This window comes from Polyodon spathula, chromosome 4 (assembly GCF_017654505.1).
Source record: "Polyodon spathula isolate WHYD16114869_AA chromosome 4, ASM1765450v1, whole genome shotgun sequence".
NCBI classification, from domain to species: Eukaryota; Metazoa; Chordata; class Actinopteri; order Acipenseriformes; family Polyodontidae; genus Polyodon; species Polyodon spathula.
The window spans coordinates 58,553,573-58,580,511 of NC_054537.1; the positions used below are offsets into that span (position 1 = coordinate 58,553,573).

General features: G+C 42.4%; 1 protein-coding gene and 1 pseudogene across 2 annotated transcripts in view; one reads left to right on the forward strand and one right to left on the reverse strand.

Moving 5' to 3' along the window:
- Positions 1-26,939, reverse strand: part of LOC121314676 (neurobeachin-like protein 2) — a 125,391-nt gene that overhangs the window by 28,229 nt on the left and 70,223 nt on the right. For both annotated transcript variants that reach the window (XM_041248172.1, XM_041248170.1), the window contains 17 exons: positions 26,280-26,451; positions 24,835-24,968; positions 19,489-19,648; positions 19,061-19,163; positions 12,916-13,069; positions 12,356-12,514; positions 11,492-11,651; positions 11,167-11,255; positions 10,139-10,837; positions 9,663-9,841; positions 7,264-7,420; positions 6,879-7,016; positions 6,313-6,621; positions 1,962-2,111; positions 1,443-1,600; positions 633-757; positions 154-274 (listed from right to left, as the gene is read on the reverse strand). In XM_041248172.1, the coding sequence (XP_041104106.1) occupies positions 154-274; positions 633-757; positions 1,443-1,600; positions 1,962-2,111; positions 6,313-6,621; positions 6,879-7,016; positions 7,264-7,420; positions 9,663-9,841; positions 10,139-10,837; positions 11,167-11,255; positions 11,492-11,651; positions 12,356-12,514; positions 12,916-13,069; positions 19,061-19,163; positions 19,489-19,648; positions 24,835-24,968; positions 26,280-26,451 (3,167 nt within the window). The remainder of the gene's footprint in view (positions 1-153; positions 275-632; positions 758-1,442; positions 1,601-1,961; positions 2,112-6,312; positions 6,622-6,878; positions 7,017-7,263; positions 7,421-9,662; positions 9,842-10,138; positions 10,838-11,166; positions 11,256-11,491; positions 11,652-12,355; positions 12,515-12,915; positions 13,070-19,060; positions 19,164-19,488; positions 19,649-24,834; positions 24,969-26,279; positions 26,452-26,939) is intronic.
- Positions 16,393-16,494, forward strand: LOC121315212 (annotated as a pseudogene).

Genomic DNA, 26,939 nt, shown 5'->3' on the forward strand with positions numbered 1-26,939 from the left:
CATGAGTAGCCAGATTCCCCAGACAAGGTTCGGTGTTCAGGTTCCAGGCTCATGCGCATCAGTGTTGTTCCACCACACTGATGGTGCTGTGCTATCTGCAATATATACTAACCTAACTGCACGCACAGTCTCTTGAGTTGCGCAGTGACTTACTGATTGTCCAGAAAGACCAGGTCCTCATCCCCCAGTTGGTCATCCTCCATCTCGCTGACCTTCGCCTCTTTGGCCACGGCCAGTGGGATGGACTCTGTGGGGCTGTGCAGATGGTCAGCACCTGGAACACATGGGGCAAACCAGAAATCACACAGGCACTGTGTTTCACATCCTCACTTACCTGGATCCAGCTAAAAAAACAGGGCCCGCATTGGGAAACTACAGAATTAAATCTTATATCTATCCTGGCTGTGCAAATTGTTTATAAAATGAACAAAAAGAAACTTAATCAATTCAATGGCAAACATTCTGATTAGACGTCTTTCTCAGCATCTTCAATGTTGAAATACATTTTGATTCACATACTTGTATCACTGGATAATGTGGATAATGTGTGAATGATTTCTGAATGGCTTCCTATTGAATCAGAAACTAGAACAGGGTAGATGAGAGTGAAAGGAAGTCAGGTGTGAGCATACCCATGTTGTCCCGCAGAGCGCTGGCCTCAGAGTGAGAATCAAAGTTGTAATTGGGGACCAGCTTCAGCCTCATTTTGGAGTAGGTTTCCGCACTCGACAGCTTCCACATCACCTCCACCTCTTTCCTGTGGGGAGAGCCAGGCAACTTCATGAGTAAAGAGACTCTTAATTTTCTATATACACAGTGTATCGATGTGTATATATAACTACTGCCTTAATATCCTTACACCACCTGGCAATAGTCTCCCTCTGATGTGTGACTGGTTCACATCAATGTCAGTCCTGCCCCTTTTCAAAGGAACACCTTTAACCTCCACACCTCACAACAAGAGAAAATAGCTGAATGTCAAAAAAACTGCTGAACAGCGATTCTGTGAGTTAACAGAAAATTTATTACAAAACATACTACAAAAGAAAGATGCTCCAAACACTACAATGGTGATTAAAACATCACTGTCACTGTTTTCTGACTTGAAGATGTAAACAAATATGATGTCCAGGCAAAAAAACTACGCTGTATGAACTTCAAAAACATTTTCTCTTATTTATTTACTTATGCTGTATCATAATTTACCACTATGGCCCTCCTCTCCAGTCTACATTTACTCCTCTCTCTCTCTCTCTCTCTCTCTCTCTATATATATATATATATATATATATATATATATATATATATATATATATATATATATATATATATATATATATATAGACACACACACACACACACACAGATTAGTACCTCTCAGGTATATAGGTATATAGACTCACACACGCACACACACAGCTAGACAAACAGTGGTACTGTACCTCTCTGCCCAGGCCCCTCTCTGGCAGGTCAGCAGTCTCCTCAGGGATCTCCACTGTCGCAGCACAGTACTGTGGTGGTTGTTCATCTGCTTCAGCATATTTGCATAGCGCAGGTTCTCAGAGCGCACCCTCTTCAGGTAGGGCTCCACAATCAACTCCTGGACAGTACACACAGAGTCGGGTTATGACGCAACAGAAACACATGCATTGCACAGCACGGCACAACACAGAGTAACAGAGCAGCTGGCACTAAACTTCTCTTTCAAAAGAAATACGTTCATATTCTAGTTCCCTTTAAAAACCTGTGTTCTCATATTTCTCTGAATCTGCCTTTAGATGGTTTTGAGCTAGGATGGAGAATCTTAAGTGCCGAGCACTGAACAAATTACATTTGATTCATCTTACTCTAAGGGGGCAGCGGTTTCGTCGTGACATTGTACATGAATTCAGAAGTATTATTTTCAATGAGCGACGTTATGAGCTCAGTGGGGCTTGTGTCTGCCCCTGTGGAAAGCGTACCTGGAACTTGGCTCTGCTATCAGCCTTCTCCTTCTCTCTCCGCAGAGAGCTGCTCATCAGCGCATCAAAACAAGAATTCCAAAAGTTAGACATCAGGTCGTGGCTCTTCCCAAACGTATCATCTTCGTACTGAGCCATGACAGGCTGGATCTGGAAGAGTGCAGAGGAGAGAGAGAGAGAGAGAGAGAGAGAGAGAGAGAGGAGAGAGGAGAGGAGGAGACTTAGAAACAGCAAACTGACAGGTTAAATTACATATAAAGAAAAGAGAGGTGGAAATAGGTGTTGGGTTATATATAATAATTGGACATACCTTTTGATGGGAATTATATCTTTATGCATGATAAGTTTTTTTTAAATTCCACCTCACAATGGTAAAATACGTGAAAAACAGTGTACCTATCGAATAACATTTTGAAAATCCGCGTTACTAGTTCAGCATCCTAGTCACTGGCACAAGCCTTTCACAGACCACCGGCTCTCGTACAAAGTGAGGAAACCAGAAAGGGTCAGATTGGGTCAGAGTCTACTTTCATTTCCATATTCAGTATTGTGTATTTTATTTTTGTATTCAATATTATGGTACTGTGTTGTTAAGTCTGCCTACCAAGACTACAAAATACTTGAACCATTATGTATGAGCCAAGAACGACCGAATCACTTGGCAGTTCTGCACATTGAAAAGAACCTTACGGATGAAACAGAGAAAATCTTCTTAACGACTTAAATTTGCGAACTGAACAGCGCTGGAATGTTTTTGCTGTAAAATAAGTTGACTAGTATAAATGATTTATTATGCACCAATTTTGTTTCTCCTGATTTGCTGGCTTAATTATTTTGGTGTAGAAGTTCAGCTGCATGCACTATGTCAGCGTTCTTCAATTGGCAGCCCGAGGGCCTAATCCGGCCCACGAGAGCCTTCTGTCTGACCAGTCGGATATCAGCTGAAGTGCCGCTTTTTTTTCTCAAAATGTGGCGGTTTTTAATTACGTTTTGCAGGAGAAAAATAGTTAAGCATGTTGTCTATTTGTGGGTGGTTTTAGCAAAACGCTGTGCTTTTTTTCAGATAAATTTGGTCGTCAACAATTATTATTTTTTTTATCATTTTCTCCCAAATTTAGTCGTGTCCAATTATTTTTAGGCTCAGCTCACCACTACCATCCCTGCGCTGACTCGGGAGGGGCGAAGACGAACACACCCTGTCCTCCGAGGCGTGTGCTGTCAGCCACCCGCATCTTTACACACTGCAGATTCACCATGCAGCCACCCAGAGCTACAGCGTCGGAAGACAACGCAGCTCTGGGATGCTTGCAAGCAAACCCGCAGGCGCCAGGCCAGACCACAGGGGTCGCTGGTGCGTGGTGAGCCAAGGGCACCCTGGCCGACCTAGCCAAAGGTCGCTGCTATCTACAGGGTATGTGTTCCCTAACAAGCAATATTTATTGGCAACACACCATAATACAGGAACAAATAATCATTGACTTTATCTGGTAATATAAAAATCTTCCTTGTTTAAAACTCACTCTGTTTGCAAGATGCCGTAAATCAATAAACTTTAGTCACACACTCTGTCTGCACATTCATTCCCATTCGCGTCAATACACTCCATAACAGTGATATTTCTTTTTTTTTTTTAGTTTACTATTATTATTTAACTTCTTCAGATAATGACTCCTCTCCTGTAACTTCTATCTGTCCTTCAGGTTTGTTTAAATGCTTGCTGTTCACGCTGGTCCACTTCTGTTATTGAAAATGATTTGAATGGATTTATGTGTGCCCACACAAAGTGGGGTGTAGCCCCGTCAAACTTACCATGCCACCGCTACTGAGTGACGTGCTTTCATTACTTAACTTGCTTGCTTGTTGCGCAGTCATTTTTAGACAACAAAGACGGTGCGAGCGGGTGTCAATTATAGACAAAAAGCAAGAAAATGAGATGCCCATTTTAAGCCATTTTAATTTAATAGTTAAAATAAAATTAAGATTATAAATATATTTGCTTTGTATTTGTATTATTAAATGTCAATCAGAAATCGTATCATTATAAGTGCTTATTACATAAATATTCTTTATAGTTTGGGAAGCGATTTAATTTATAATCCAAGTTACAAAACATGACTGAAAGTCTTATTTCAGCTGTGTATATGCAGTCAATCATTGTAATGAAATTTACAATAACTCTACTTTAAAAATCACTCTGAGTTATTGTTTATACATGATCAGACTGCGAGTAACTTGAATTTTTCGACCCTTTCAGAGCAGGGTGTCCAGACGTCCTGGTAAAATCGATCGTCCCGATATTCGGGGCTTTGTCCCGCGTCCCGATCGAGGTACCGTCGGGACGCCATTTGTACCGATTTTTAGAGTAAACGATGAAAACCCAGTCATAAAATGTGACGTTTTTATTTTCCCGTTAGGAAATTTCGTAAATGTGGCTGCTGTACTGTCTTGCAGTGCAACAGCATACTCTGCTGGTTTACGGCGTGTTGTTTGAGTGAGTTGTTTGCATTGCAGCTATCCAATCGTGTTAACTTGCAGTCATATGATGCAGTATGCATCATGTGTTCTTCTTAGTGCGTGCACCTGTGCTTCCAGTTTTACTAGTGAAGTGTCATGATGGCTGGTGTTGTTGACAAGCTTGTCACTAAAAAGCAAAAAAGTACTGAACACAGTGGGGGGAAAAACGGATTCAATCATATGCCCATGGTCAAGTCATCCATTTATGATTAGGGTTATAATTAGGACTTCATAGACATTTCACAGACCTGTTTAAACATTAAATACGCCTAATATTTCAGAGCACTATCAAAGCCTAAGAATAGTGGTACTTGCTTCCTTACTAAAACAGAGTGCTGTCATTTGTTAAAAGGCAAGCATGCAACATCTCCAAACAGTTGCTGCCAATCTGTCTGGTGTTGATTTGCCCCTACATTGAGACTGCACATTCTGCATCCACTGAGTTGGTTAGAAGTGTAAGGCAAAGCTTTGCCAAGTTATAGATGTGGACATCAATTACAAACAGTCCCAAAACTCTGTTACCCAAAGGTATCTGGCATTCTTTATTAAAGTCGCAATGTTATTTGTCTCATCCAGGAATTATTTTATCAGTACTGAGTCAAAACAAAGAAAAAGTGCCTATTCGGGTCTAAAATTCTAACTGTGTTTAAAAAGTAAACAGCAGGTCGTTTGAACAGAGGTAGCTGTGCTTGATTGTACCTGTAGTGCGGATTTAACTTGGGTACAACAGACACAGGAATACTTTTTTGTCTGCGCTGACATTCTAGTTTGTTTTCTGAAAGCTGTTTGTTTTATGTTCTGTTCAGCAGCCTCTGCAGTAGCCATTTGTTAAACATGTGATTCTGAAGCAAGTAGCGATCGATCGTATTTGCTTAAAGTCACATTACAAGAAGTGCAAAACAATTACCTCCATCTGCATGTACAGTTTCTTTGGAAAATGTCTTGACACGATCCTCAGCAAAAATATACTTTGCTTGTTTTGTTTTGTCGTTCATTTTTGGCATTTTACGTCTAATGCTGAAAACTAGATTTTAGCAACCTAAATCAAAACAATGCAGCACTGACTTTGTCCCACCCTTACTGTACAGTACAGGTCACAGAAAAGCCTGTATAGACGCCCCGATAGGCTGATTAAAAAATTGTTGTCATCTGAGCAGTAACCAAGAAACTTAACCGCTTTGGAGTGATTTTTTAAAATTATATTTCAGTGTTTTTGTTTTTGCCTAATTGCAATGCACACAGGAAGGTGAAGGAATAAAAAAAAAAAGTATCTACAGAAGAAAGACACATAGTTTGCTTTGCTTGCATTGTGCAGTAGTTCGCAAGGTTTCTTGACACCCCTCACCAACTGAAAGTGTCCCGATTTTTCACTTTGGCTATCTGGTCCCCCTATTCAGAAAGTAAAACTGGTTTAATTTTAAAAGCACCACTTTTGTGTATTTAATGAGGCGTCATCGTTTATTTTCAATTTTTTCACCTAACCTCAACGCAAGTATAGGGAAATCTGCCCCCTGACCCTTTGGCACCACCAAAAATGTTACAAACCCAGAGCTTATGGAGGGGGAGGGTTTGAAAGTGCTGGTAACCAATGCCATATAGACGAAAAAATTTGAAAAGTGATGAAAAGGAGTTTCATGCTCGAATCTTACATGCTGTATGTACAAATTTTGAGGTCATTTTTCCTACTTTGCCATCTTTAAACAAATTCAGCTTCTGCCACGTTGATAAGCATCACGAGACCTGATAAATATTAAAAGATGCTATTGTTTAAAGATGGTTTAAAACCGTCTATGCGGTTGGAAGCAGACTAGGTAGAAAGAGAGCAGGGGAGCCTCACATGCTTCTCGATGAATGTCTGCCACTCCACAGCGCTGCAGTAGTTCTGCAGATCCTCAAACAGGGTGACACTGCCATTGGTGGAGGGCATATTGGGCAGAAGAAAGGGCAGCTCCAGCATCTCGTAGTGCTGGTCCAGCAGGGTTCTCACTATGGGAACCAGGTACGTGAAGGAGTCTGCACGCCCGCCCGCCAGCGAGTGAGAGAGCGGCCCGTCCAACCTGCCCAGCAGGAAGCAGACCTCCTCCCTCCGCAGAGACAGCACCGTCTGCAGGAGGCTGTGCAGCTTCACACAGGCCATCGCACACACCTGCAGAGGGGAGGGGAGACCACGTGAGTACAGGGAGGGCGTTATAAGTTATAATCAACGAGGGAGAGGAGCTCTGAATTCTTGACAACACCAGTTGGCCACTGAAGTATACAAAATAAATCAAAATGCTTTGGAACACCCAGAGGCATATTTATAGTGTAAATCATATGCAATCAAAATGCAGCAAAGAAAAACAAAAAGATCTGCAGAGGGAGTGAAGTAAGGAGGACAGAGGACCAGTGGACCAGGGTACTGACCTGTGCGTTCTGCTGCTGGATGTAGCCAATGATGATGCGCAGGCCAATCTGGGGCATCTCCCTCATGTCTGTGGCCCCGTTCACAGGGTAGCACCAGGCCTGCAGCCTGTCCAGCAGATTAACAACCCCTTCGAAAATCTGACAGCAGGGGGAAAAAAAGTTATTTTAGAGACCGCCTAGACACAAGTATGCAGGAATCACTTTGTAGAGAATAACAGTATGAGGGACATTTTCTTCAATGGGACTGGTTCCCCTTTGGTCAGGCATTCAAAATTCCAGCCCTCAGCATCCAGTCTTCCTGTTTGGTACCCTTACCACCCTTTCCTGCGTTTTTCACATATCCCCTGACACCCCCCCCACCCGATGTCCTGTCCACATCTCCTACCTTCTCACTCCAGAGCGCCTGGTTGGCTTGGCCCTCGGTGAAGAGAAAGTCCTGCAGGAGGCGGAGCAGCTTGACCACGTTCTGGATGTGGCCAGGCAGCGTGGCCCCTGTGTCCTTGATGTCTGAAAAGGCAGACTCCAGCATCATCTCCAGCAGGCTGGGAAGAGAACAGGGCTGGTCACTCACCAGCTCAACCCATGGCAATGTCAGGAACATTCTAGGACATCATGATTTACCCATGCAACACCATGCAAATTTTTCAAGCAACCTGATGATGAGGACATTTCCAAGCAAATACAGTGGTAGCCATGGCCAGTTATTCACCTATTGTGAGACTGTTGCACTTCATCAGTCCTGCCACCAGGTGGCAAAAGAAAGCTCAAAATGCACTAAACAAAACAGCAGGGGCACATGGTTTGGAGTTATTCTCTTAGGTCAGTTGATTGTTCATTATTGTACTAAAATCAATATAGCAGGTTATATAAAAGTGCTTACAAGTATAAATATCCCCAAAACACTCCCCATTTTTAAGGGTACAGGAGATGGTCAATCCAGCGAGAACCTGAAATGACCTCCAGTGTCCTTATTAAAGTAAATATGTACTTAAACTACTGGTATAGTACTTGTACACTTCCAACTATAATGATTCACTACTCTGAATCAAACTATTATACAGTCATGTTAATTTTGTATTTGTTAATATACGTATGAAAGACAATAATCGAAAGCATAACAGTTAACATAGTCTTAAAATGGCGCAGATCTTGCTATGTAATCTGGGTGTAGAAAATCAAAGTCATACTGCATATGTTATGCACATTCATCATAAAGTGTCCTATGAAAAAACAGTCGGTCAAAAGGCAATCGCAAAAGGCAAAGATCAACACTGGATTTTGTGTAAAAAAAGGTAGGCATCATTCTGGTTCCTTTTCGTTCATCTAGTAATAAGTATACTGTAAATGTTTTTTTTGTCTGTATGTGTGTGTGTAGGTGCAGCCTTTTTGGGGTTAAAAGTGAAAGTAAGGTTTTACTGTAAGGATATGAAAAGTAGTATAAACATAGTGTTTAGTTCTGAAGCAGTTTCACAGTGGAGCTTTTTCAAGTTATGTGATGATCTATGTTTCTGATGTTTAAAAATGTGTATTTGAAATATGTAATTGGTAGTGGGTGCAAATGCTGCCCTTGGCTTTTTATATTTATTTAATTTAGATTTGCTTCAAAAAGATAACTGGTTTAACTCTTATCATTTGTTAGCTGTCCTAAGAAAAATAATATTATAAAAGCTTACCAGACTTTTTAATCTCAGTATCTTAACACCCCTTTATGACAGTGTGGACCCCCCTCATGACAGTCTGCCCTGCCCCCCCCCCACCCCCGCTTCATGATAGTCTGAATCCACCCCTCTGTCAAGAAGTCAGTTTGTGAACTTTTTAAAACTTAGCCTACATTTAATAATAATAAAACAGTAAACCATTGCATATCCGACTGCGGTGGGACCAGAGTAAGGGTGGATATGTAAAAAGGCAGATAACTTAATCCTGTTTTAAATACCATTCTACTATATTCTCACAATTATTGTTTTGAGATTCGGATTTTATTACTAGGGAGCTCCACGAAATACCTTGCTAAGAAAGATACAGGGTAATGCTTGTGACAGAGTAGCCATCTGGGTGCGTGCAAAAAAATGATCTGTAAAATATGAGACTCTCAGCACCTATTTAGAAAATCTGAAAACACAATGTGTATGTGTGTGTGTGTATATATATATACACACACATACACACACACACTTCAGGAGTTACAGCAGTACTAAAATTAATCTTTGTAATAATTTAGAGAAACATTTTGGCAATTGATGACTTTAGTGGAACTACTTCAAACACCTTAGGTAGTCTAAGATTATTTATTATTATTTTATTGTTATTTTGTTTATTTAGCAGGCACCTTTATTCAAGGCGATTTACAGAGATCAGGGTGTGTGAACTATGCGTCAGCTGCAGAGTCACCTACAACAACGTCTTAACCAAAAGACGCAGCACAAGGAGGTTAAGTGACTTGCTCAGGGTCACACACAGTAAATCAGTGACTGAGCGGGATTTGAACTGGGGACGTCCTGGTTACAAGCCCTTGTCTTTAATCACTGGACCACACAGCCTCTTATAGTGCTAATCAGGTTCTATAAAACCAGCACCTAAGTTTAATTCGGATGAAAACATTTATTTAAACTGCTTCCAAATTTAGTTTTACTATTACAGTATGCAGCTCATGACTGAGTGTTAATCAGTATTACTTCAAGTGTTGCAGCCAGAGTTCTTAGTGACAGGAGAAAACTTTGAACCCAGCAAACCTCCACGCTCTCTCTATTTGCACCCCTCCCCCTCCCCACTCCTCGCACCCACCTGCGCTTGATGTCGTCGGGGGGCCGGACAAGCTCGCAGGACGAGCCCAGCTTGGTGAGGACGGAGAAGACCTGCCCACGCTCCTTCCAGACAGCATCGTCGCTGCCTTCCACCCCACGCCACGTCACAGAGAACACGATGTTAGTGAGCAGGTTACATAGCTCCTCCTCTGGAGTTTGCTGTGGAGACCAGGGACAGGGAGAATAACTGAAAGCGAGTCAGGTAATGAAATGTCTAGTGTAGTTGCCTACAGGAAGCATTCAGGCACTTAGCATGGTACAAGACTCTGCTGCATATGAGATGGGGCAAATTAAATTATTCACAACTGACTGGGGACAAGTGAAAGGGCGATTAACTGCAAGTAGTCGTTTTTACTGTTGTGGATGAACTGTCAGATAGACGGATATATAAATATTTGTATATATGTGCTGCTGGTGTTCTCAAACACACAAACACCGAGCGGTCCAGTCCAGTACCTGGGGGTTGCTGGTGTTGGAGGTGTTGTCCCCAGGCTGGGGCTCCTGGAAGCTGCTCTCGTCCAGCACGTTGGACAGGCTGGAGCTCTTGCATGCCCTCATGCCCGGGAAGGGTTTAAAGGCCTCCAGGGGGGAGGGGGTGTCGGCCTGGCTGACAGGGGTCTGGCTGCCACTCTCCACGGCGGCCAGCGAGCCTGTGCTGGTCAGCTCCAGGCCCAGCTCAAAAGGGGAGGACCTGAATGGGGAGAACGGGGAGTAGGGGGACTCCTCCTCCTGGGCCCCGGGGATATCTATGGTGTTGGAGGAAGAGCGGCTGGTCGCGTCCTGGGAGTCGAAGGAGTTCCCGTAGGACTTCATCTTCATCCTCTGGGGGCAGCTGCTGTTGCCTGGGGACAGAGAGAGGTCTGAGAAGCCCTCAGAGATATCTGTGTCGGGGGTCTCATAGCCGAAGGGCAGGAAGACATCTGACAGATCCCCGGCCGTTGCCGTTGCTGTTGCCCCTGCTTCCTGTGGGTCCTCCAGCATGGTAGGCCCCTGCCGCGGCAGGTCCAGTGCGTCACAGTTTGGGGAACTGGAGAGGCTGGTCTCCCGAGACTCGTACGACTCCTTCACGTACAGCATAGTCAGAGTGTCCTGCCAGCCAGCCTGCCGCGCCAGCTGACGCATGTTGTCCTGGTTCGTGTAGATGAGGTGGAAGAGCTGCGGTAGAGGAAAATAAAACAAGACAAGAGGTTGGTAACTGTTTGAGCAGTGAAGTGTGAAGGCTTCTCTTTCCATTAGAACACCCCTGTAAGGTGTAAATCTCAAACTGTTATATATCCTGGTTAATATACTAAATACGTAATCATTAATCTAACTTCTTGCTGAAATGGTTACCCAAATACATCTGCAAATTAAAAAATAAAATCAAAGTGTTCAAAAAGAGCTATCCTGAATAAATATTTTGGGATAAAAATGTAGGATAGCAGGGTACAGCACACAGTGGAAATGAAACTGAAATCCACAAGCAGGAAGATGTGTCAACTTACCTTACGACAGACATCCAGTCTGACAGTGAGATCCGCTCTGCGAGACAGGTACACCACTGCGATCAGATCCCGGTAGTTGGGGTTCACATCTAGGGAGGGGGGTGGGGTAGAGAGTATAGAGAGCAGGTTAATAAGAGCAGCACAGGGATTCAATTCTCAAATGAAACCGTTACAGTCATTTCAGCTCAGGTGGAATCTATTCTGGGGAAGTGCTACATAAACCTCATGAGATGGATTAAAGGGGTTCCAGGGCAGGTTTTGTCTGTGCATGTAAAAACACGGTGAGAAAGCCTGAAAGGGTTAAAAATGCAACTATTTAGGTTACCTGCGGCGAGGACCTGTTCTGAGAGGCAGCGAATGAGACACATGGAGACTGGGACCTCGTTTAGGTAGCTGATCAGGCCCTGGTAGCCAATGTCCTTCAGCTTCAGACGGTGTTTACTCCTCTCAGGAACCTTATCAAACTTCATGATCTTATACAGGATCTGGGAAGGGAAGAATGGGGGCATTTAGATGTAGGGGCCACGGTCACATTTCTTAATCAAAAGGGCATCTGAATTTGGATGGACCATTACAAATGTAATGGGGATACATAATAAATGACACAGTGTCCAAATCCACACTGTATATGGCTTATTCTCTGTAATGAGATACCAAAAAAAGTTACATTCATAACATATTTTCCATGGAAAATGTCATTATCTTTAATTCAAAGAAGAAATGAAGCTAAACAATAATAAATTGTTTAAACTGGTGTTTTTTTAAAATTGTGAAACACTGTTTGTCTTTTTTCAAATCTGTGTTATGGTGTGATGGATCAATAAATGAAAGAACTGTTTTTCATGGCATGTTACTTTGAGCCAGACATATGATCACTCTCAGAAATGACCCATATACAACGCTCCTTGCCCCTCATGATTAGATAAATCATTAATTTGGTTCATTCACTTATTACCGAGACCCTGATTAGCACTACTTGAACTACCTCACCGAAGGCAACAATAGGTATTACAAGATCAGTGCTAATTGGGATACATGAAACCAGCTGTATACTTTACTGTACAATGTCTCACTAATTCACTGTTTTCATTTTTTCATGGTAAAAGTCAGACTGTGAAATATAGGGAGTGAAGCTCATAAATCTAAAAATATTTCCTCCGTGCCCAACACTTCCTCCCTCCTCCCTCACCTTGAAGACCCTCTCCCTCAGCTCGTCACTGTATTTCTTCTGCACGAGGAGTGAGTACAGCACCTCGACGTGGCCCGTGTCGAAGAGCAATCCGAAGAGCTGCTCCCGTGTGGGGCCTCCACGCAGCAACCCGTGGAGCACCTCCAGAACTCCGCACACCTGGGGGAATGAGGGGTAAATACAGGGGCTTCAGGACTGACAACATCTCCACCAGGGGTTCTCAAACTTGTATGTTTGGGGGGGGACCCTTTTTTTAAAAAAACTATTTGAACAGGGACACCAAAACTGGAAACTGAGGAAAAGGCAAATCACTAAAAAAAAAATAGTGCAATGAGGTGAAAGTGATGTTTATTGTATATTCTCTGTATGTCTCTCACCACCCCTGAGCCCAGATTGGGAACCAGTGCTAATCGACTCCCAATCCCTCCCTGCCCCTACAACTACTACTTCTCTAACCCAATTTATTTGCAGTCTTTTACATGGTCAATTTCTCTATCCCCTCACACCCAGGAATGCCATGACCACCTCCCCTTCCTCTCACTGCCTGAGGCCCCGGGTACCTGCTGCTCGTCCTGGACAGCGGCTGCGTATGACAGGACACTCTGCAGCTCCTCTGGAGCCACAGTCCGCGATAGGAACTCTCGGACCAGCTGGAAGAGAGAAGTCTGCACCGTCCGCACATCATCCACTGGGACCGCATCGTCCTTCTCACCCCTGCACCACAAACGCATGGGGAAAAAACACAAGGGACTCATAAAACCCTGTTATAAATCACTCACCTTTCAGGGAAATGTGTTTATTTTTAAGTCAGCTCATGTTTTTATTGGAATGGGTAACAGGGGCTTTGCTATTGTACTTAATGCAATCATTTTCATTTTCAAAAATCACAGCAAATGAAATGGCTGGCAGTCATACCCGACGCTTTCTTACTGTTTAACTTGTGATACCAGTGTCTCTGCTGCACTCAGTCTCCATGTGTGGTCAGCTCAGGTGGTCAGAAACAACTTTTCATAATGTTCCAATGAAAGATCTGAGTCAAATACATACTCTAAAACAGTGGTATTCTCTGACAGGGCAGATAAGCCAATGTCCAAACGTGGGGGGGGGCACAGGACGCTTATGATGGGCGTACCGGTGGGGGGGGTTGTTTAAACCCATGGTTCCCAACCTGGGGGGGCATACCACGTGACAGGGGGTCCGCTGGGCTCGACTCATTGTGAGGTCAGTCATTTTTTAAGTCACTGCATTTTTTCTGGCCCGAACACGTTCCTGGAACGCACTTCATCATTAATTAATGAGTGGGGAGTGGTCCGATAAAATGTTGCTCTGTTCAACGTTTTCTGTCGCACCCCTTGAAAACCAAACACGCCAATCTGCTTATGAATTGTGAATTGCCTAGCAACACATAACTCATGAGCAGTCACAAGCCTAACGTGCGTGATGCGTTCGGAGAGGAGAGGGAAGTAACAACAGCCGATACGATTATAGCCTCTGAAGAAGTATTTAGAATTTGAGCGTTTTTTGTTTTGTTTTATTTCACATTGATATTGAATGTCTGAAATACTAAATATCTAAGGGTTGTGCAACCGAACAGCTACCGACAGAAGAAAAAAAAGAACATGCATTCTTGCTTGGACAGCTACCTAGCCTTAGGGTTTACGGAAGGACTTACTGACAAAACACAGCCTCAATGCGTTATCTGTGGTGAAATACTTGCGAGTGGCAGCATGAAGCTGAGCAAATTAAAAAGACACCAAGAAACCAAGCACTCGGTATCTGTAAGTAAAGATTGTGACTACTTTTTAAGAAAGAATGAAATTGCACATGCAAACAAACCAATTGGTATAATACGGAGCGATGCACAGAGGGCCACAGAAGCTTATTTTTGCTGTTCACTTAACTGCAAAAATAAAAACTCCACACACAATCGTCAAAAAGCTGATCAAACCAGCCTGTATTCAAATGGTCAAGAAAATGAGTGGACCGCAAACGGCAAGTAAGATTAAAACGATTCCAGTATTAGACAATACAGTGAGAGACAGGATAAACAAAATGGCCGTAAAGTGTGAGAAAACACTCGTACAAAAATTACAGATGACACAATTTGCTATCCAGTTGAAACAACCACAGTGGCAGATGAGGCGGTCCTACTTGTGTATGTGCGGTACATCGATGAAGCTAAAGTAGGATATCTTAACGTCTACAAATCGTAACACCAGAACAACAGGTGAGGATATTTTTTTTATGAAGTGGACCATTACTTTACAGCGCACAGCCTGCAATATGAAAACCTTGTTGCATGTAATGAGGCTTGAAAAAGTGCGTTCAGAGAGAGTGTCAGTTCTCCTAGTGGCCCCCAAGTGTTTCAGGAGAGTATGGTTTTTGACCCTGTGCCAGCTGTTACACGGCCAGCCCTGGGAGATCCCACTTCGCATGGATCTCCTCAGTCAGACAAGAGGCACTCTTTGGCACCCGGAACCGGGCAGGTTCCGGCGATGGGTCTGGCCCCTGATAAGGACCGCTGGCTAGCCCTTGGGCTATCAGATGCGGTTGTGGGTACATTGCAGAGTGCTAGGACAGCCCCTCTCTAAGAAGCATCTGTCACATTGGATTGTGGATACAGTCTTGACTGCATATAATAGTGCTGGCTTGCCCCTACCTGGTAGGGCAGCCACACACTCCACTAGAGGGTTTTCTACATCTTGGGCCCTCTTCAGAGGTGCCTCGATGTATGACATTTGCACCGCTAGCTGGGCTACACCACATACTTTCTCCAGGTTCTACCGTCTTAATGTGGTAGACCTTGCCTTGCCTTCTGTAGGCACAAGGATCCCTGAGGGTGTAACTTCACACCTCTGGGTTAGACCGTGCTTGTGTGTCCCTCATATGCTGCCGTTGCTTCTCCCTCGCGATGGCTCTGGGATACATTCTCCCATACGTAATGTCATTGGTGGTCATCTTCTAATTGAAAGGGAACGATAGGTTACTTACCGTAACCATGGTTCCCTGAAAGAGAAGACAACCACCAACCGCACTGTCACATCTGTCGCCCTCATGGGTTTGATGGAAAAAGAGAAATGTTGTTTTTTGGATGATAGTTTTATCCCCTCGGTGGGCAGGACTGAGTGCATCATCCCAGGAAGGGGCCTACCGGCAGCTCTGGTATAAAGAGCTCAGCAATACCTACCCAATGGGCAGGCATATCCCATCCATAATTTCACTGGTGGTCCTTTTCTCTTTCAGGGAACCAGGGTTACGGTAAGTAACCTAAAGGTCTCTAGGCTAACGAACAGTGTTTCGCTCAGTAAGTCACGGAGACAGAGATCTTAAGGATAGATGGAACTTACAGGATGGGAGTAATTACTTTGAGAAGTTAAATAGTAAACTGTAAAATAATATTCACCGTTGGGTTATGGAATGTACTGATACGAATAGGAATGAACGTGCATACAGTGTGAATATAAACAAAAATGTGTTGATTTGAGAGTAGTTTGCATACAGTTAGTTGTAAACAAGGAAGGATACTAGATAATGGGCAGTGATCACTTGTTCCTGTATTATGGAGTGTTGCCAAAAATACATAAATAAAAAAGATTGTTAGGGGATGCAAATGCCCTGTAGAAAGTGGTGACCTTTCAGTCTTGCATATCTGCAATTTCAGCTTTTGTAATGAAGGACAGCTGGCGCGCAACGGGCCAAACGGAAGCCTCTTGCGGGCTGCCAATTGAATAACTCTGCTCTAAATGGTGAGTGATTTATTGCAGTATTTTGTTACTCACTAAAAAATAGATTAAAAAGGAGCAAGCCTAGCTATAACCATATAAACAGGATGCTTCTTGCAAATAACCCCTGAGAAAAACGGCACCTAAATCACTTACTCTCACATAAAGGAAACGTATGTTATGGCATTAATTAATCTTAAAAAACAATATTTTTTTTGGTAAAGAGGTTATGATTTAGCTTTATCACAATAACCTTTTCGCAACCCCAATTCTTTCTGTTGCTGTGCATGCAGAGAATATACTATGACTACTACTAGGTTAGCCCTCCCCTTGACAAGGCTGGAGGTCCTATTGACCTTCAACACACATACAGTTAAGGCTTTGCGACTTACTTTGTGGCATCTCTAACCTACTACTACGACTACTACCAGACAGTTGTACGTCTTCCAAGCTCAGTACCAGCTGGAAATTTTGGCAAGCCTTAGCACTGCAGCATAAGTGTCAGCAACAGATAAGTTTTATGGAGCACTTTCAATTAAAAATACTGCATTAGTTAATTCTCACAATGCTTTATAACTTTAAACACAACATTAACCATGACCCTCTCTACACACTGTAAGGAGTTATAAGCTAATTTTACATTTAACCTTAAGGAAAGGTCAAAGGTCATGATCAAGGTAATTTTTGAATAGTCATATAAGGGTTCCAAACTCCTTTATTAAGGCTTTCACATCTAATCGCTTTGCTAGTTCTCTATGCTCAAGGTTGGCAGTCCTGACAGTCTCTCCTGGGTCATTGAACTTCTCAGTTTTGAAAAGGGCCTCTCTGCACTTGTCAAAGTAACTGGTATAGTCAAAAAGAGTTTCAGTGCCATTGCAACATCCAAAACACTAGGCAATATATCATAATGTTTCAAAAATAAAAGCTCAGTTAGATCTTTAATTGTACCACCAGCAATCTCTTGTATTTCGGCTTTCAATGGGGTTCTGAATGACAGTAGCAGTGTAGGAAAGTCTGGAGATAAATTCCCTTCGTACTGAGCTGCCAGAAGTTCAGAAGGACACATAAAATGAAACCGCTGCACTATAGTGTTCGTTCCACAGAAACAGATTTTAAACTGAGTAACAATAATGTCAATGTTGGTGTAGAACACAGCTGCCTTAAAATGTTCCTCAGGGTTAGATAATCTTTGATTTTTCTTGTACATTGTAATGGTTTTTCGGTAAACTTTTGTTCAATTCCCCAACTACTTGCAAGTGAAGATGCGGTACCTTTAGTTTCTCCAAACTGCTTCCTGAAGCTTGTAAAGGTCTCAGTTGCACTACTTAACATTTTAGCTGCTAGAAAAAGGTCCATGTCCTTAGACTGAAGCAGTTTCAATACGATATTTACAGTCTCTAGTACATTGGACTGGGTCACAACCATGAGCATAAACTCGAAGGTCTCTGTGCATTTTTTCAGTCCAATTGTAGACTGTAGAATGATTGTACCGAGTGCTTTCACAGCATCAACAAAGCGGTAGGGTAGAGCAAGGAGAGCATCGTGCCTGGATGCTCAACGTGTGGGACAGTTTTTTCAGCGTCGGGTTTGCAGAAGACATTACTTTAGTAAGGAGCTCCCACCGTTATGACATAAAATGTCATAGAATTCCCTAAACTTCAGAAATGTTCACGCAAGCATCATTCAGTACTAAATTTAAATTATGAGCAGCACAGTGTATATACAGCATTGAGTTATTTTTTCTGTTTTCGTTTCTAGACACCAGAGTAAATTCCACTCATTGTGCTCACTCTATCGTATCCCTGTCTACATTTTTTAACTGACAAACCTTTCCCACTTCCTGGGAACCTTAACTCCATTCTTAGTCACTTTGTAATAATATTCACTTGAAAAACATCTGTTTTTGTTAATCTCGAGGGAATGGTTCTTTGGGCTTGCAAGACCCGTTTTTAATAATTAACTTTTTTACATTTGCATCATCGATATTTACTGGATAATTTGCTCTATCAGTTGGGAACAAGTCATCTGGACAACAATCGCTAGTTTCAGCTTCCGGTTTGTCTTGTTTGTCTTCTATACACTTTGTAAGGAGTTATAAGCTAGTTTTACATTTTAAATTAAGGAAAGGTCAAATATCGCAGGCAAGGTAATTTCTGGATAGAGCACATATGGTTTCCTATATGTGTTCCCTAGTAACCATTAACCTATCGGCACTTTGTACGGAGTTAAAAGCTAGTTTTACATTAGACTGAAGATTTTGAAAGGTTTTTAAAGAAATGCGTCAGGTGGCCATATTGGTTTACACAAACACCATTTTTGAAAAAGTCTATTGTATTGACACAGGGATGATGCTTGTCAACTTTCGAGTTTATCATATAAACAATTTTTCAACTGAAGTGGTTTAAAATGTAAGAAGTTAGTTGGTTAAACAGTTTACAAACAGAAGCAATTTAATGTTTGGGCGAGTTCTGGCGAATTTGGTGGCAGGCATTTTAATAGTAAAATTTATCGCAAAATTTGAAGCGGGTTTGGTTGCTGATGACATAAGCAAAGTTTAAGATCAATCAGTTCACTGACCAAGAAAATTTTGAAAGGTTTTTCCAAAAGATGCGTCAGGCCGTCACCTTGGTTGATGCATGAGCGCAATTATTTTTGCATCTGAACTGTAATCTACACGGGATGATACCTGCCAAGTTTCATGTTGGTTGGATACACCGCGTGCAAACAGGAGCAGTTCAAACTTTTTGAAGGAAAAACGACAATACATTTAAAAAAATAATAATAGTAAAACATTTTACAATAACAATAGGCTCCTGAAGCTTGGAAGCCTAATAATAAGCAACTATAGACTGCAACTATTACTGTACTGGAGGCCTTTTAAAACTCAATGTAAAGTGCTGCACACAATGTGGCGATGTTCACACAAACAAAAAAGGACAACAGTTCCGTACCAAACCTTCCCTCTCCCTCTCCCCACCCTCACCCGTAGTGCGTCCTGATGGAGTCCAGGATGTACTGCACTCCGTATTTCCTGCGGATCCTTTGCTTGTTGTCTTTGATGATGGATGATACATACTGAATGTGTCCTGCAGAACAGAGAAGCAATACAATATACTGAATATAAAAAATAAACTGCCTTGTGCTGCTCCGACTGGATAAGCTTCCAGCAGAATGCCAGAGAAGCAAGCAACCCAGTGCCATACCTCTTGTCTTTTACCCAGTACTCCCTCTGCATCCTCTTGCTCTTCCCCCTCTCCTGCCCTCTTTTCTTGACCATCCCCTACCTACCTCCCTCTCCCAAGCTGTGCTCTCCCCTTGTCCCTCTCTTCCCTCCATCTGCCCCTGCCTGGTGGTCTCTCCTCCCTACTCCTGGGCATCACACCCGTCTCCACCCCTACCTCCCTTGCATACCAAGGCGGACAGCGAAGTCGCTGCGGCTCCAGATGCGAAAGTCGAAGAGCAGGTGCTGGTAGAGGTAGTGCAGCAGGACGCTGTTCCCCTCACTGCCGACCTGCTCAGTCAGGTGCTGGCATGCCATCAACACGCTCATGTCCATCAGTTGGCTTGGCACCTGGCAAGGCAGAGAGAGAGGGGGCGGTCTCATTAACATACCAGTCACAGAGGATGATTATGACCATTAACAACAAGATCACTAAAATAGACCCTTGACACTCCATAATAATTCTGAATCGCAAACCAACAGAGAACTCGACAAGTTACAATGATGTTTTTACACTCAGTTTAAGTTTATTGAAAAGGCATAAAAAAAAAAACATTGCACGTGATTTCTGTATTGTAATTTTAATTAAATAATATAAAGTTGAAAGAAAAATTAAGAAACTATAAATATTTGTTAAAAACAAAATTATTTTACTGCCACAAAGGTAATTTTTCTTGTACAATGTCCACTAAAATGTGACCAACAGAATTATAAAATATAGTTTTGCCAATATCTCAACGCACAATGTCCGTTTCCTGAAAGCAAAACTCACATGACCCCAAATATGGCTACGTGGAAAATACAAAGTAGGCATCTCAAAGGGTAAAACAGATTTTTGAAGTTGAAATAGAGACAATGGCTATGGCTGAATCACCATTCAGCACATAGGAGAAGATACAAGGCCAGATGCCTCGAGGCAGCACGTGACAACATTCCCAGTCCATTCTCAAGCCACAGTCCTGTTAAGTGGAATAAAACCTGTTGAGTAACAAAAAGTACACAATGCAAAGGAGGAAAAGATGTGCAATCCACCACTGTGACGTGAACCATTCTTTCCAGTCCTCCCAGGGGAGTGCAGTGTGTGTGTGCAAAAGATCCTGCAAAGGGATGACGGCTTTCCTAGAGGATGCACCATGAGTTCAGCAGAGGCTATGTGCACTTGCCGACTGCAGCATTCCTCAACTGCGACTTCTGAACTGGAGTCATTGAGGAGTGCCTCAATGCAGACTTCCTTTGTTGTCAAGTACACCTTAAACACTAATTGGATGTCCAGAAGTTCCTTTCCATATGTATGTAAACTTGTGATATCATCTAAAGACTGTCTCATTTACATTGAAATACTGGGTACAATCCTAAAAGGAGGAGATGACAAAGTTAACCCTAGCCAATACTTTATGCACAGCTCAGAGACAAGGTCCAGGAGACAAAGCTGGAGAGTGGAGACAAACTTAGGACAGAAGGAAAGAACCAACTTTCACATTTATTTATGGTGGCAGGTGGAACTGATTACCAAGCAACATGGTTTCTGCTTAATCACTGGGATCATCAATTAGCCACTAACAACGGGCAAAGGCTGATGGCCAGATGGCTGTGTGACAGAGAAAGAATGAATCTTGGTTATAAATCTGTGACCTGTGAGGGCGCTGTCTAAAGGGAACAGTGTGCCCTGGACTGGATGGTATGGCAATTCAATCCATGGAAAGGTGGAATTCAGACATGTACAAAAGTGGCAGAGCGACAGCACATCATGATTACATGTTCCAAATGGGCGGCGATGTGGCAATCACAGATTGGAGGAAAAGTGAAGGGGGGGCGATTATACTGTAAATTTACAGTATAATCATAAAACTCGAAAAACTACTCACTTCTAAATCTTTTGTAGTCATTTTTGTATTACTTTAGTATAAATACATGTTCATTTGGATTCATATGTTTTTTTTCTGACTTTATGTGAACAAAAAGACACAAAAGCGCCTGTTTTCTCATTGGAAATAGTGATATTTTGAAATTTACCTGTCCTGGTCACAAAAGCAAAGTTTGTGGGGAATAATAGCCATTTTCTATACTTTTGAGGCATAAGCAATTAGGAAATAACACTTACTATCCAGGAACAAAAAAAAAAATTAATTGTTACACGGTGTTATCAAAGACCCTTCAAACAAACAATTATAAATCAACCACGTCTCTTAATTCACAGCTGGGTTTTCTTGCTTTAGATTTCCTACAAACACAACAGTGTAATTTATGGAGTCGCCTTTTTCCAGCTTCCTGCGCTCCGGTCTGATCCTGTAGTTGCAGAGCAGGCTGGACTCTGCGTGTGTGCGTGTGTGTGTGTGTGTGTGTGTGTGTGTGTGTGTGTGTGTGTGTGTGTGTGTGTGTGTGTGTGTGTGTGTGTGGCTTTGTGCACATGTTTACTTATTCAACTGTTTACACAGGAAACTCCACGTGGCCAGCTCTCAATGCCAGGAAGGTGCTGTTAATGGGAACAGCCAAAACTATATATCACTCATGAGTGTGGCTTTAGTGAATAAAATGTGAAGATGTATGAATTCCTTCCAACAAATAACACACATCAGCCCGTTTGCAGCCTGCATCAGCTTTGGTCTATTCCCCTAATGGTCTTTGGGTGTAACGGCCATCGGCCACGTTCGATTTTGCATCGTGCGTCCCTTCTTAGCTACATAACTACAGTATTCTGTCATAAAATTGCACCAAACTTCGTACAAAGACAGTCAAGGCCTTTGCAAATCTACCAGGCTTTGATTGGTGTTGCAGCTGTCACTCTCTCACAGAATCATCGCCAGCACAGATTTGTTGTTTTTTTGGCCCAACAAAAACTTCCTAATTTACATTTTCTATTTCAAAAGGACAACAAAAGCATCCAATACATGCAAGTAATTAATGTAAATGATGTATAAACTGGAACCTCCCAAGTACAGTAATCTTTGTATTTTACTGTATATATTCATTCTTTCCATGTATTTTAAGACTGTTCCCCTGGCTTTAGGTTTGCAGCTCAAACCCCTCCTCGTTGTGCGGGAACATCATGGGATTCCCTGGCACATGGCACTAGTATAGGAAACTTTGTTGGCTGAGAGCCAGACCTGGGATCAGGGGGGCGGAGCTAGGGGACCACACCCCCCTCACTTTGACACAGTAAAAACGGCTTATTTTAATGTATTTCACTGTCTACAAGTAGGTATTTTAAGACTTTTTACGATTAAACATAATGTTTATTAAAGCAGAAAGAAATAGCGTTGTCCATTATTATAGAACAGATGTTCCTAAATATTGAAATGCTTACCTGAAAAAACTGTACATTGTAGAATATTTTGTTTATATCCATGTTGTAAATAAAGTAATAAAAACAAATGTTGTTTATTGTTATAAAAGTACTTATTTAAAATAGGAATAGAAAAAAAAAACATTTCCGTTTCAACATGTGTTGCCCAAGCAGTAATGTAATTACAGTTGATGTTATCTTTGATTTGTAAATGTTAGAAAATCTACATTATATCTTTATAATTGATAGCTTCTGTTCAGTTTTCTCGATGATCAGAGCCAGTACTGAGACGTTGTTCAGAGCAGAGTCATGAACAGCAACTGTGATCAGCACTACATTTTTGGGAGAGGGTTACATCGCCCAGTTCAGACAGGCTTTCAGTGTGCAGAGCCTTTACTATTGCAGAGATAACGTTTTCTTCATCAAAATAATTAGATTACTTTTAAAGCGAGAAATATAGAGAACTTGGATAATTAAAGAAGGGATAACTGAATGCTTTAGAAGGCAATAATATTGTAGATAAGCAGAGAAAATCTCAATTTCACCACCACCAAAAAAAATAAATGTTAGGTTAGTATCAAAACCCTGGCTCCCTGAAGTAGACATGTAACCATTACCGAATGGGTATTTACCTCCTAAAGACCCCAAACCTAAATGAGATAGAAAACTGCTCAGCCAAGCCTGCGACACAGTCATGCCCGCCCCCCAGGAGTAAAAAGCACTGTGCGCACAGATCTCAGTGTTATTTTTCCTTCAAGCCTGCTGCAATCATAGACTCAGCGACCTTGAAGGTTAATGGTTACATTTCTATTTCAGGGAACCAGGGTTATGATAATGGCCTAATGTTCCCTTTCAAGTACGAAATGTAACCATTACCGAATGGGCCAGTATACCCGACCTGTCGCAGGGGCAAGATTACAGCATGACTGGAATGCTACAAGGCTAAGCCGAGGCTGCCTTCTGCATTACCATTCAGAACCCCAGTAACATGCCTGTGTTGTAAGGGTCGACTGAGAACCCGCCCTAACGCTCTAGATTCCAACCCAGGGTTTTGAGGATCCATGACATTAAGTCTGTAGAACCTAATAAAGGTATGGGGAGTAACCCACACTGCTGCATTGCAAATGTCCTTAACAGATGCACCCTGGAATAAAGCTCACAAAGTTGCCATGCCCCTGGAGGAATGGGCAGTGAGCTTTCTGGAGGGGGCAAGTTGGCCAGCTCACAGGCAGTCCTGACTGAGTTTGCTATCCATTTGGAGATCCTGCTTAGAAGGACTTGACCTTGGGACTTTGCCCCATAGCAGACAAAAAATAGTTCGGACTGCCTATAACTTTTTGTCCTGTCTACATAATATACTAGGGCCGCACTGGACAGAGCATATGGAGCTGCGCAAAGCCGTGATTTAATGTATGTATATTAGTCTGCTGGGGTCAATACAATTGTAACTGTAACTTGTAATTGTAGTTGAACCTTGGCACACATGTGTGATTGTATTTGTAATTACTATATAATTGATCAATTGCAGTTCAACTATACACACTTCCAAGCGTAAACATTGTTCAAACAATTATGCTGTAATTGTAATTATAATTGTAACTGACCCCAGGTCTGCAGAGTGCTGTGCTTGAAAGCAAGAAGAGCTATCAGGGGTTGTCTGGAGCCATGCCATTATCAGGATAAAATGTTCCCCTGGGGGAGGGATTGTTAGCGCAAGCAGGGCCCGCTCAGGATGCACCACCCTGCACTGTGCAGCTTAAACGCTTCCTGTAGATCAGCCTAGCCCTCGCGGAGCTCTAGAACAGCCTGGACTCTCCTTTCCGCATTCTAATAAACAACCAGGCAAACATTCTTGTCATGCCGTGGCCAAAATACAGGTGAGAGAGGGCCAGCTACAAACTTTTCTACATCGAGCGATACACAGTACTTACATGCGCATAATTCTACCACTCAAGGTTTGGAAATGTCAACACCAAATCCACAATATGCAGATTTTTCAAACACAAAAATTATAGATCAGATTAAAATTGAAGAGCTGATTCATGGGACTTAACTTTTGGTGCTGTAGGTAAGTCTCTCCAATGTTCCAACTGCAAACAAACCATGTGACCTGCAGCACAGGAAGTTATTAGGCAGCAGGGTGTGCTTGCCAACACTTGAAACACTTTAAAATAAAATGGCCATAGATTCATAACGAATTTGAGGGGAACGCTCGCCAAACTCACTTCTACAGAATTTATTCCATGAGGCTCACCTTCTGCAACAGCGCCCCCATGATGGCTGGCCCCTGACACTGCACCAGGCTCTCTTGATTGACAGGATGGTGTCGCAGGAAGTTTTTCACCATAAGCAGGAAGGAGGCCACGCTGTTCCGCTCCAGCCTGCCATCTACAGGAAAAAGCAAGAAGAGGAACACAATCATTTCAAGAACCTGTAACTGTAAATAAATCTGCTGCTCTTGAAAAATGTGCACTAAAATGTACCCCCTTTAACTCAGGTCTTGCCACAACATTTTGATGGGGTTTAGGACCGGACTTGGCCATTCTAAAAATGCAGAATTTCTTCTAATGCAGCCATTCTTTTGTATATCTGCTTGTATGTTTGGGATTATTGTCTTGCTGCATGACCCACTTTCGGTTCAGCTTCAGCTCACGGACTAGAATCTTATGATACAACAGAGAATTCATGGTTGTGTCAATGATGGCAAGCCATCCAGGTCCTGAGGCAGCAAAGCAGCCCCAAACCATCACAGTCCCATCACCATGCTTTACGGTTGGGATGAGGTTTGTCTGTTCGAACGCAGTGTTTGGTTTTCACCAAACATAATGTTTCTCATTGAGGCCAATAAGTTCTACCTTTGACTCGTCTGTCCAGAGAACATTGTTGCAGAAGTCTTGTGATCATCTAAGTGCTCTTTGGCAAAATTCAGACGGACAGCAATGTTTTTTTTAAGAGAGCAGTGGTTTTCTCTTGGTTATCTTTCCATGAACACCATTCTTGTTCAGTCTTTTTCTGATAGTTGAGACAAGAACACTCAATTTAGCCAAGACAAGACTGGCTTGCAGATCCTCGGATGTTACTCTGGGGTTCTTTGTGACTTCATTGATGATTTTCCGGTTTGTCTTGGAGAGATATTGGTAGGACGACCGCTCCTGGCTACAGTGACTATGAACTTTCTCCATCTGTCTGACAGTGGATTGTTGGATACCCAAATCCTTAGAAATGGTTTTGTAACCCTTTCTAGACTGATGAGCATCAACAACTGTTTTTGTAAGGTCCTCAGAGATTTCTTTTGATCGTGGCACAAAGTTTCTGATCTTTATATAGGGTGGGGCCTCCCAAACTCATCCCTGAAGATCTACCTAATTATTTAAACACCTGATTCTAATTATCCCGTTAATTGAGCTGATAAAACCAGGGGTTCACTTACCTTTTCACATACTCTGAATCTTAATTACTCATTGTTTGTCTAATTCATACATCATTTTGTTTCAAAAGACATGGAATAAGTTAATATAAACCCTATTGGATATTTAAGAAAAGGTTTTGATTCAAGAAGGCTATCATGGTAAAACTATGGAATTTCCATAATTATATTGGGGTTCACAAACTTTTTCTCGGCACTGTATAGCTTTGACATGTCGTACCTGACATGCAGGTTCTGGGGTGGTAGGGGGGAATAGGGGAGGGGGTTCTGACCTGAGGACTTGCCCAGTGGCAGCAGCATGCTGGGGGTGTTGTGGGAGAAGGTGAGCTCGAGTCCCACCAGGTCTGCAATCTCTTGTAGGGTCCCGGACTCCTCAGTTTGGCAGCTCACCTGTTCCAGCATGGGCAGTAGCACACCCATCCCTCCCACGCAGTTTATCACATCCTGAGACAAGAGAGAAGAGCCCGTTCAGACAAGTGAACGCACACTTATTTATTAAAACAGAGCAATTAGGCTTTAAAGAAAGAGAAGCTGAAAACATCTACAGAATGAGTGACTACAATCACAATCCCAGTACATCAGCAACAAAGGACATGTGGATGAAGAGAAAAAACAAAAAATCACAATAGTGTTTAAGAAACTTGCAGCACTACATAATCCACAGGAGAACAGCAAGCTGAAAGAATGTGAAACACACTGTACTCTGCAGCACTTTGAGGGACGTGGCATACTCTAGTAGTCTATTTACATGGTTCTGTAGTTCCTTTTATTAACACATTTCCTGGACTCAACCCCTCCTCTTCAAGTAACTGAGCACAGTGATGCAATTTTGCTAAAAATAAGAATATAATTATTTTTATCCTTCTTTCTAAGTAAAAAGCAACTGGTTTAAAACACCTGAAGATACTTTTAAGGGGAGAAACTTCAAGTTG